Source organism: Lytechinus variegatus, chromosome 8, assembly GCF_018143015.1.
Source record: "Lytechinus variegatus isolate NC3 chromosome 8, Lvar_3.0, whole genome shotgun sequence".
NCBI lineage: Eukaryota > Metazoa > Echinodermata > Echinoidea > Temnopleuroida > Toxopneustidae > Lytechinus > Lytechinus variegatus.
Window position 1 is genome coordinate 15,924,455 of NC_054747.1, and position 13,098 is coordinate 15,937,552.

The 13,098-nt window shown below is 36.5% G+C and overlaps 1 protein-coding gene across 1 annotated transcript in view; it reads left to right on the top strand.

The window, feature by feature from the left end:
• LOC121419513 overlaps positions 1-13,098 on the top strand; it is a 331,043-nt gene that overhangs the window by 51,809 nt on the left and 266,136 nt on the right. Inside the window, exons 4-6 of the mRNA XM_041613966.1 lie at positions 1,409-1,834; positions 6,299-6,418; positions 6,918-7,115. Coding sequence (XP_041469900.1) covers positions 1,409-1,834; positions 6,299-6,418; positions 6,918-7,115 — 744 coding nt within the window. The remainder of the gene's footprint in view (positions 1-1,408; positions 1,835-6,298; positions 6,419-6,917; positions 7,116-13,098) is intronic.

Below are 13,098 nucleotides of genomic sequence, written 5' to 3' on the forward strand. Positions count from 1 at the left end.
ATTATTATTTTTTTAACCCATGGACTACCGATGTGAGTTTGACACTGTTTCGGCTTCAAAATATTGGAATGGTTTGAGTCTTGCCATAAGATAGTCCCCATCTGTAGCGATGTTCAGAAAAAACCCCCATTAAAATCCCATCTATCTTATAGTTTGTAGATATCAACTAATTAATTGTCAGCCCTTTGTGCCTAATGGGAAAAGAGCAGAATAAATAATAATAAGAATGACAATAATAACAGCAATAACAACAACAACAATCATAATAATGATAATGATAATTTTTTTTTCTTAATGAGTGTATGTAGTAGATACATAAACTTATGACATAAGAATGCAATAAGGGCCTAGTTCGTCTCACGACTGGCAGGAGGGGGCATGTACTAAATCCTATCTTACCTATAAAATATCTAATTTCAGACCAAATTGACTATGCTGTTCCAATTCATTCTTTTATTCAATCATTTAAGTTTGATTTGAAATTAGTTGATATACTTTATAGGTTAGATGGGATTAAGTGTGCGCCCTTCTGCTTGGCGAGAAATTTACGCCCTTCTGCCAGCCGTGCGACGAGTTCGTGTATATTTTAGATGAGACAAGAATCCCTCATCAGTCCGTATTACTCAGCGAAAAGAAGAGGTCAAAATAACGACCCACCCCCTCCCCAGTGCCCCCTTCACACCTTCATATAGGTCACTTGCACGATGGCATCATTCGCCATGCAGCCCACACTCATAATAATAATAGCTTATAATAGCTGGCCCCTGTATTTTACCGAACTATATCACATGCTTAGGTATGATTTAATTACCAGTCTTGTTTGTATTATTTACATTGTATCTTTTAAATTGTCACATTTAATTTGTATTCATTCAATTATGTGAACATGTTAATCTATCATTGATATCTGAATAAAATGCAGAAACTCCTGCAAAAAAAAAAAAAAAATAGTCCCCTTTACACCATCCTAATTTTGGTACCACCATCATTTACAGTTATATTCACTTAAAATGCCCTTTCATAGTGGTGATCACTATTTACTTAGCATTCTACTCCAATAGTGACATATAAAGTTATTTGTATCCCAATCACAATACTGCTTTTATTGGTATTTTTTTTAAGATGTGGCCAAAAGCCTTGATAAATGCAACAAGATAATATGAAAGGTTTCAATATTTTGTCTCACCCTTTTATGGTTAATTCATTGAGTTTGTCTTTCCCTGACAGAGGTAACAAAATGCTGATAAATCAAAACTTGTGTTTTTTGTATTGCATTTTCGTACTGCTGATGGATAACTTTAGCTTGAGCATAGAATCATTTGAGAATATAGGCATTTCTGCTGTTTCATTTACAACCATTTTGCATTTGTAACAAAAAACAATTTTTTGTTTCTTGTTCTTTTTTTAGGGCAATCTTACACAGGCAACTGGCAGCTGATAAGAAGAACTACAATCAGCGCACCTAGGTACGTCTCTGGCTACCAGACACCCCGGCAGAACGGCGGCAGTCAGAACCCCACTAACTCTGGCGTTAGCCGGACAGTTGTCCACACCACTGGTCAGATTCCTTCCAGGACGTCCATCCACACCACCGGCCAGGTCATCAGGCAGAACATCGGTAGAGGATCGGTCCAGACCTCTGCCCTGAACAGTCCCAGGACTGGGGTGATCTCCTACCAGCAGATACTGTCCAGACAGAACCCTTCATCGTCATCATCCTACAGCTGTAGGTCCAGGGGTTGTGACTACAGATGTCAGGTCGGAAGCAACGGTCAGGTCCAGTGCATCTGTCCACCAGGTTACAGGCTTGGTACAGACCAGAGGAGCTGTGTAGGTATGTACAAAGCCTCTACTGCATCTTTGAGATATTTTGTCAAAGACATCAATGTGTTATTGCAAGCTATTGTAACATATTATTGTTTTCCTTGAGGCTGGCTTTGGCTTCAAGGACAACGATGTGGCCTTAAACTTTGTCCTTGATCTCTGATGTCTTGGCCTCTGAGGTCTAAAATGTTTGGACACTTTGGCCTTGGTCTTGGACAGTTCGGCATTATGTGCAACACCTGTATCCAACAGAACTGAGTACATCCCTCATGGATATGTGGATTAAAAAGCATAACTTTGTACATGTATACACCCCTATTAAGAACAAATGCTTCTTGGTCTATGACACGAATCTTTTGGTGAAAGTCTGCAACGAAAAGTTAATGTTTTTGTGAGGGGGTAATCACTTTTGTTGGATACTGTATCAGTGTACCAAGCTCTTGTTAAGAAACCATGAGCCTATCCTTAAGGAGAGTGCATTTTGAGGAAAATGCTTGTCATTACATGGATCAGTAAGTCCTTCAGGAACTGTATTCACCACATGCACTCTCCGTCGGTAATTGATACTAAATCTGAAATAGTCTTTTTAATGACTCTTTAATAAGGAAATGTTGACTATTAAACACCAGTCCGAGTTCCTCAATGAAAACAGAGTGTTGCATGTGTCATCATGATTAAGGAAATCAGCCAGCCTCAGAGAACGCACCAGAGACTATTGGCATTGGTGTCACCATGGTGGAAGGGGGTCATTCTCCGATTGAGAACTAAATGTGCCACATCATATAGCTGGTTCACACTGCTTATATGCTTTTCACACTGCATTTCCTTAACCCCATACTATCCTTAACCCCGGACTCTCCTCAGCCCCTACTGTCTTTTTTGTTTCACACTGTCTTTCTCAACCCCATACTATTTGCTTAGCCAGGGTTAACTATTTAACCCTGGACTATTGCACAGCTCATGAATATTGATGGTTTTGCCACACAGCACGTAATTAACATGCAAGTTCAACTTCTGTGAAAGCTAATGCTTAGCCCCACATTTCCTTAGCCCAGTTTTCACTGATTAATTTTCTCTTAGCCAATTAGAACCAAGGATTTTCAGTAGCTTATAACTTGTCAGAGAAAATCACTAACAAAAGTCTCTTCATGTATAAATTTGCACTATTGGTTTAGGTTCCATCCGTAGTCAATTTAAGGGTTTTAGTTATTTTTTTTTCAAGCATTGTTTTTTTCAGCAATTAACAAGTGATGACGCTATAAATGTGTCAGACCATGTTATGTTTATCCAAGAGTTTTAAAGTTATTTTCCACGACTTTGATTAGGAATCAGAGTTTTAATTGTAAAGCATTAAAACATGAATCTATAGTTCTCACTCGCCACCCAGGTGTTGAGGGGATACCCCATGTAATGGGATTCCATAGCCATTTTCTACTTGGCATATTAATGCTTAAAGGGGAATGAAACCTTTGGAACAAATAGGCTTGTGTAGAAACAGAAAAATCAAAGAATAAGAATAAAGAAAGTTTGAGAAAAATTGGACAAATAATGAGAAAGTTATGAGCATTTGAATATTGCAATCACTAATGCTATGGAGATCCTCCCATTGGCAATGCGACAAGGATGTGTGATGTCACTGATGAACAACTTTCCCTTTGGTGGACTATAAAATACCCTCAAAATGTCTCTTTTTGCTTTTTCTTACGATGATACAAACTCTTTATCCATTATGTATTCTTAAAAAATATGTTTTACATGCCCTCATGTAGAAAGAACACATGATCTATGGATAGATGTGATAAAAGAGGCAATTCAAGTGAAATATATACTAAAGTAATGGGGAGAGTTGTTCATCAGTGACATCAAACATCTTTGTCACATTGCCAATTTGCTATCTCCATAGCATTAGTGATCGCAATATTCAAATGCTCATAACTTTCTCATTATTTGTCCGATTTTTCTCAAACTTTTGTTGATCTGTTTCTTTGATTTTTCTGTTTTCAAACAAGCTATCTTGTTCCAATGGTTTCATTCTCCTTTAACTAGAACACTGTCAAATGATTGTGAATCAAAATTAACAAATATTTTGTATCTTAACGGTAGACTTTTAAGCCTGAATGCAGTCCAGCTGATTAAATGTGCCGCATCATAGCTTATTAGTTCAGCTTTCATCAAAGTGATCTTACAGTTCATCATTCTGTAGAAGTTACATCATTAATGCTTCCTCCTGTCCGATTTGATTAATTGCAAATGTTTGACATTTTCTCTGTTCTGCTTTTAGGAGATATTGAGGGCTAATGTGCCATAGATTTCAGGACATTCATCTCATTTGTTAACTGATGAATGACATCACTCTTTTGGGTGCCTTTCCCATTTCACTCCAAGACTACAAATTCAATCCATTTATCACATATGTTCCAACTAGTTAGCTGAATGCACAAATCTTAACTAGATTGAAAAATAAACTTATTTTAAGTATTTTTAAGTATTGTATAGCAATCAAGAGATCAATAAGAAAAGTGTTTTTGATAAATGAGGACTGCTATTGAAATTTAAAGTTTCAGACAATAACATTTTTTGAATGTTTTAAAGTACCTTTATACTTCAGTCACATTTACTCTACATTGGCTGTACGGCGAGTCAAAAATAGCCGTTTTATTCATTTTTGTTCAAACCACATATATGTGGTGCATTACAAAAAATGTTAAAACAGCTGTTTTTTGATTCGCCATATGACCGTAGAACAAATGTGACAGGTATTAGGCCCTACATTTGTCATGGTTTCTTTAGCTTCCAGCTGTACCTATAAACAAGACCTTGATTGCTCTTAATATTAAAAAGTGTTTGTAATTAGCCAAAACTTGTCATACAAAGCTAAAAAATAAATGGTAGAGGATTAGAACACATGTACATGTATAGAATTTTTTTTTAAACAGCTGTTTTTTTGACTCGCCGTTATGGCCGCCATGGACCAAATGTAACTGAGGTATGAGGCCATACTTTTGTCATGGTCTGTATAGAGGTTTTGAACTATTACAAAGCATAATTGACACTGTTAAAGTGGACTTTGCAAGTTTAACTGCAATTTTACCTGCCAAGTTTAAAGCCAAGGATCTGCATTCTGTTACAGCCTTTCTATGTCTGCCACTCAGGCTTCCAGCCCTGACACACTGTTTATTTTGTCGTTGGGGACATGTCAACAACTTTCAGGCTTGAGGTTGATTTAAGAATCGGTTCCATCGTAATTGAGAACCTGTAAACAGCCACTGACATTAGACTGATTGAAGATTTAAAAAATATTTCCTTTTCCGTATTGAAGAAAAGTAGAAAATTGGTTTTTCATAGCAGGAAAATTGAACTGTAATTTAAGCTATTAGGTCAATGTTACACATATTTTTGAAGGAATTTAGTTTTTTATAAAGATATATTTGTTTTTCCTTTCATGCCTTGCAATAAATGAGTTTTTCTAAAACTTAACCCCCCACTTACTAACAACCCGAGCTATATCCCATGCTTGGTTTCAGCTTGAATGGCTTGTTTTACTGGATGATTTGATGGGGTTTGTTAGGGGGGAACTTACTTTTGATGTCGTGTTTATTTAGAACAGCATTGACTTCCAATCAGTAAAGATATAATTGTATGATCATGATATATGAAAAGGTCAAGGATATGTTTGAATATGATACTCAGATTATTTAAGGCTATAATGAAATGATGGATCCAGTCGATAGCTTTGATTTTCTTTAAGATATTACCACACTATTTTTATGAAAACCTGAATGTGTATATGCCCAGAAGGCAATCCGACAGGCTCATGACTCACAAGGGCTCTAAAAACACCAGGCATAGGCTAAACCCTAACACAAAACCAACTTATGAAAGCATGCCATACTCACAAAAAAGAACTAAACATGAATATTCAAACCACTAGCTACACCAAAAATCATATAAGGAGAAAAAGTTTCAAATACTATGTGAATAGTGATATCATGCCATCATGAATTATACTCTAATGCATTTGTGCTTCAATATATTTTAATGGCAATTAATCAAATAAACCATGAAATACAGTCTGATTTTTTCTTTTGAATAAAAGTGGAACATAAATCATTGTGGGTTTTTTTCGAATTGCCTGACCAGCCTGCAAACTCAAAATTATATTTTTCTGAATAATGTATGGAAAAATAGAGAGAGAGTAAGGGAGGGGATGAAGGTGATTTCTCTGAGTGCAAGGTGCATCTGGTCACCCCTGTGGTTGGGGACTAGACAGGATTTAAGACCTGGGTCCCGTAACACAAAGGTTAGTGATTGATCGTACGCTTAATTTCTAGGAGTGATTGTGCTTTGTAGTCAATGCAATCAATCGTAGAAAATTGTTTTACGATCAGTTGCTAAGCTTTGTGATGCAGGTCCCAGGATTACTCCGTGTTCTGACCCTTCATTAATAGAAAGAAAATTTTTTGTTTTCTTGTAGATGTTGACGAGTGTAGTCGATATCCTGGTCTTTGTCAGCAAGGATGCCAGAATACACTTGGAGGATACCGCTGCATCTGCACAAGTGGGATGCTTACAGCTAACAGGAGGACATGCTCTGGTGAGTGGTAGAATGATGGTGGTGATGATGATGGTGGTGATTCTAATGGTGGTGATGATTATGGTGGTGATGGTGATGATGGTAGTGATGATGATGATGGTGATGATGATGGTGGTGGTGATGATGGTGATGATGATGGTGATGGTGATGATGATGATGATGATGGTGATGATGATGATGGTGATGATGGTGATGATGGTGATGGTGGTGGTGGTGATGATGATGATGGTGATGGTGGTGATGATGATGATGGTGGTGATGATGATGATGGTGATGATGATGGTGATGATGATGGTGATGATGGTGGTGATGATGGTGATGGTGATGATGATGGTGATGGTGGTGATGATGATGATGGTGATGGTGGTGATGATGATGATGGTGGTGGTGATGGTGAAGATGATGATGATGGTGATGGTGAAGATGATGATGGTGGTGACGACTTGGACAATGTTTCTATCACATCTAATTCATATTCAATTTTCCTACAACTCTTCAGGGGGATGCCAGAGCTGTAATTCCAACATCAGACCCAATCCAAGACCCAATCCAAGACCAAACCCGCAACCAAACCCAAGACCGTACCCATTTCCCAATACAAACACCAATAGCAATCTTAATCCAAACCCAAACCCAGGACCCACCTGCCCACCCGGTTTTGTGCAGAGGAGAACTGCAGAAGGCATCCAGTGTGTCGGTAAGTTATAATGATATTCCGCTTTTTATTAACTTATACTTCAATAATTAAATGAACATGATTTTCAACTAATCAGAAGCGCACATTGGGACTTACATACTGTATGTTTGACTTTTTGAGATGCACTCAACTCGTGCTCTGTCTGTAATGGACCCAAAAATGACTTATTAATAAGAACAAGGGCATACATGTTGGAAGATAATAGATCCAGGATGTTTCTTGGTTCCTGTATTCTGCTAAAAGTTTTTCATCTGTCTAGATCGAAGATAGTTCACAGAGATCGCAGTCTTCTTCTCATTAATTGGTCGATGATAATTTGGCAGTTGCCGTGCCCTACAATGACATTTAACCCATTCTCGGTGAATGTACAACATGTGGGTTACTATGGGACTGTCTACGTTTAGGGCTTGTTCAGACTCTTAAATGATATCGAGCTACCTTTACATCGTCATTTTTTTGTAATTCATTAGTACCAGATATACAGATAAGAAGAGTCATGATTGGGTTTCATATTTTTCATCTTTTTTTGCACACCATCTTCAGGAACAGCTCTTTTTAAATCAGAAGTTTTTCCTGACAATTAGTTTATAAATTAGAGAAGAATATTTGATAAGGTTTGATGAAAAATAATCGAAGAATGAGAAAGTTATTAATTTTTCAACATTTTTTATTTTGTGACATTACAAACGAGCAGCACTTCCAATTCAGTTGCGTGTGGTATATGATGCATTGCCACATTGGTCATAACATGTGCATAGGACTTGCACTAACAAAGGCTATCAGTCAGAATACAGGTATTAAATAACAAAGCGCACATTGGCATTTAGGCATGTCTTTAGGTCAAAGTTAACTCTTTGTGAAAACACTCCAAAGTGTAACATAGACCAAGTAACAATTAAAAATTGATAATACACCAAATAGGTTTAGCCTATGAGTTACAAGACTACATAAGACTACATGTATACATGTGAGATGTCGACCAATGCATGTAGGTCAAATGAATGGGGCGTCGTGGTCTAGTGGTTAAGACTCTCGTCCATCATTCTTAGGGACGTGGGTTCCATTCCCAGCCATGGCGTGTAGTCCTTCAGCAAGGAAATTTACCCACATTGCGCTGCACTCAACCCAGGTGAGGTAAATGGGTTCCGGCGGGAAGTAATTCCTCATAAAAGCTGTGAGCACCTGAATCGGTAGACCAGCCTAACTGGGGTAATATAGGAGCGGGCCTTGAGCACCTAGCAAGGTGGATACGTGTGTTACACTAATCCTATATCATTAATAAAACAATTCATACAATGCCAAAATTATTCTCGAGTCTGAACACATCAAACAATCTGTTTCCCATGCATGCTTGGCAATCATTAGTGACCTTTTTGCGCTACAGGAAAGGAGGAGACGTAACCAGCTGTAACTTTGATCTTAAAATACTGTCATTTTTTTACCTCAGGATTTCAACGATGCCGTCATTACATCTGTAGATCATTTTATGCCTACCTTGCAATGGTTTAATCCTTTCCTTTCGCTTTGGCTTATTTGGTTGTGGAGCCTGCAATGTGATGACTGCCAAATGATAGAAAAAACAAATTTTAATCACATTCAAAGGTCAACTCCACCCAAGAAATGTATTGATTTGAATCAATAAAGAAAAATCAAACAAGCATAACGCTGAAAATTTCATGAAAATTGGTTGTGAAATTATAATAAATGAACAGGACATAATACTAAAAATAAAATATTTAATCCAGCATAAAATCATGATATTTGGCAAAGTGATTTAGAATCGGAAATTCACATCATTTTTCATTATTTTTATTTTATTCTGAAGCTTTGTATAAAAAACTTTCATGAATTTTAAAATTGAACAAGATGATTAGGTGGGTTTTATTTCAAAAGGTAATTAACACATCCTTTTTAACTTTTAATGTCTTGCTTTATTATATAGACTAGAAGTACATGAAATAAATTCCTTAATCCTCTAAAAATTAACATTTTAATAATGTTTTTCGATCTTGTTATGAATGAGCACTCAATAGACATTGCCAAGTTAATGCCAATTCCTTGTGATAGGAGCTCCCTACTTCAGTCAAATTGAAAACTCGATTAATTGGAAATGACCTGTGTGACCCCGTGAAAATGATAGTTGCCATGACTACCAATCAAAACATTTTCTTTATCTGCTGACGAGAAGTGAATATGATACAGGGAGATTTTTTGTATAATTTAAGCTGAAAACAGAGGGATAGTTGTGAATTAGCTTGTGCTTTGATATCTTATTTTTCCAATCGTAGAATTAAATTCATCTTGGGTTTGCAGTGATTGATAAAAATCATTGGAGTCTTTTGGCAGATTTGCCATCAATATTGTAGATGTTTTAGAACCATTCTGCTGTCAGATTTATTTGTAATTATGTTAATTATGATATGAATGTCTCAGCTTTGTAGTGTGTTATGTCTGCAAAATAAAAAGATAGAACTCACCAGCTTCTTGCAAACACCCTCAGAGTTCAGTGTAATATACAATAATCACATATGTTTGATTCTTATCAAGACATTCAAATTTTTTGTGTGTCAAATTAATTCCATGGAGAATTTTTTTATATATATATATATATGCATTATGTTGGAATTGGTCAAAGTCAAGCGACCTCAATACACCAGTCAGAAACGACCACTAGGTCAATAACTTCTGGTCAAGTTACTCCCAGGTGGTCAAAGTGAAATTGACCTCCAATTTGTTCTAAAATGTGTAACAATTTCACTATTATTAAGTCATTGCTGACCTATAAAGGTTCTTATTCTTCCTGTTCACCCCTGAAACTTAAAATTTGGCAAGTGATAGAAAACAGATAAATCAATATAGAACTGACCAAGCGTTCTGATGGACTGATATCAGTGATTAAAGCCCGTCTTCAGCATCGGAGAAAGTTCAACATTATGAACGATGTTGTGCTAAAAGTGTAGTGATCGTTAAACATTTCTATAATTTTAATCTATTCTTGGTAATTTTTTTTAGTTTTATAGTTGGCCAGATTTAGAGACATCTCCCAGTAATTTTATCATTTTTCAAAGTAAAAGACCTTGATAAACATTTATCTTTAAGTGTACATCAAGATTGTACCTTGAAGTATTTGCCCAATTTATTGCTTCAGAGCTTCTAATATACTAAGAAGAAAGAACATGTAATTTGCTGTGGACTGACTCAATTAATTTTGTCATGCTATATTCTGAACATCAGTGTAAGATTGAACAATGACACATGGCTAAAAGAGTGAAAAATATTCAAAACAGCAATCATCATAGAGTCCAGTGATCCTTAATAAACATCTTGAAATGCAGTACTTCTTGCGAGATAAGTGGAATTATTTTATTCATTTTTGTCTCACCTGCGAAGCAGAGTGAGACTATAGGCGCCGCTTTTTCGACGGCGGCGGCGGCGGCGGCGGCGGCGGCGGCGGCGTCAACATCAAATCTTAACCTGAGGTTAAGTTTTTGAAATGACATCATAACTTAGAAAGTATATGGACCTAGTTCATGAAACTTGGCCATAAGGTTAATCAAGTATTACTGAACATCCTATTAAAGTTTCATGTCACATGACCAAGGTCAAAGGTCATTTAGGGTCAATGAACTTAGACCATGTTGGAGGAATCAACATCGAAATCTTAACCTGAGGTTAAGTTTTTGAAATGTCATCATAACTTGGAAAATGAGTTTCACGTCACATGACCAAGGTCAAAGGTCATTTAGGGTCAATGAACTTTGGCCGAATTGGGGATATCTGTTGAATTCCCATCATAACTTTGAAAGTTTATGGATATGATTCATGAAACTTGGACATAATAGTAATCAAGCATCACTGAATATTTTGTGCAAGTTTCAGGTCTCATGATTAAGGTCAAAGGTCATTTAGGGTCAATGAACTTTGGCCGAATCGGGGGTATCTGTTGAATTACCATCATAACTTTGAAAGTTTATTAGTCTAGTTCATTAAACTTGGACATATGAGTAATCAAATATCACTGAACATCCTGTGCGCGTTTCAGGTCACATGACCAAGGTCAAAGGTCAATGAACTTTGGCCGAATTGGGTTTATCTGTTGAATTACCATCAAAACTATGAAAGTTAATGGATTTTATTCATGAAACTTGTACATAAGAGTAATCAAGTATCACTGAACATCCTGTGCGAGTTTCAGGTCACATGATCAAGGTCAAAGGTCATGTATGGTCAATGAACTTTGGCCATGTTGGGGTTTTTTGTTGAATAACCATCATATCTCTGTAAGTTTATTGGTCTCGTTCATAAAAAGTGGACATAAGAGTAACCATGTATCACTGAACATCTTGTGCGAGTATAGAGTAGTATTCAAAGTCAGCACTGCTGCTGTATTGAACCGCGTGATGCAGGTGAGACGGCCAGAGGCATTCCACTTGTTTCCTTTGGGCACCCCTTCTAATATCTCAAAACAGAGTTTTGTCCATTCTTTGAGCAGCCCTTCCATTACCATCTTTCCCTTTAATATTCCGTCTTTCGCCATTCCAGCCTGGTAAATTGCTAAAACGTGATCATCGTCAGGGGTGATATCCTCAAACAAAACGCAATTGTGTCTTGTAACTGTTTCAATCTACTCTCATAAATCCAAGGGAATTTGTTTGACCCCACTTTTATTATGAAGAAAAATAGACACATTAAGATACAATAATACTCTGATGAGCTATCCGTGACGATATGCCATAGTTCGGCAAGTGGTGAAGTCAGAGAGAGAGTTTGATTATATTGTTAGCTAGTCTGATCGGTTGAGACCAAAATTGGAAAGTAAATCAACAGCATTAAAGGGATGGTCTGGGCTGAAAATATTTATATCTTAATACATATAGTAGGATTCACTAAGCAAAATGCCGAGAATTTCATCAAAATCGGATAACAAATAATAGAGTTATTGAAGTTTAGCATTATTTTGTGAAAACAGCCATCATGAATATTCAGTAGGTGGGCTGATGATGTCACATCTCCATTTTCTGTTTTCTTATGTTATTACATAAAATAATAATTTTTTCATTATTCATACTTCTATGAATAATATGTCCCCCTTATAATGAAATAAGTTGCAGCAATGAATATCTAATTCACAAAATCAGTTGTCAATCCGATTTTCTAGTTCTTGGAGGAAAAAATATTGAATAAACCTTATTTCATACAATAAAATACTAAAGAACAAGAATATTTATGACTACAGTTTTCGCAAAATATTGCTAAACTTTAAAATTCATTTTATTATTTGTTATCCAATTTTGATGAAATTTTTTTCATTTTGCTTAGTGAATTTTACTCTATTTATTAAACTATACATACTTTCAGCCCGGACCATCCCTTTAATGGACTGTGTTTAGGACTGTTGGAGTGGATGATTGGAGGGGAGGGGGGGGGGGGGAGTGGACTCAAATGAATTGCTGTACACACCCCTAAACATACTCTTTTTCATTTGTCAAAATTACCATATGTTTCCTTGTTGTTTCTTAGTAAAATATATATTTGTTATACATAATTATTTCTTTAGTGGTTCCAGGGCTTTCGAATCAGTATAGGAATACAGTGTGTAAATGAATGTTTTACACCTAGGGGAGCCACTTCAACTTTTAGCCGATTTTCAAACGGGCCTTGTATAACATAATGTTATTATTTCACTTCTACATTGTTTTACGTCGAGCATCTGACAAGAACTGAGGATATAACCAATGACCTCCTGTCATGGGGCGCGGGAGGAGGGGGGGGGGGGGGTGTATCTACCCTGAGTCTCCAAATCGAATTCCAAAAAATATTCAAAACATGCTCTTTCCCAGAATATTTTGCTTTTAATTGTTGTATTTGATAAATAATAGGGAGTTTTTTTCTCCACAGATTCAAGAACATAGAACATGTATTGGCCAATGCCCTTTATGACAAAGAGCAACCAAAATATTCAAAACATACCCTTTGTAACATA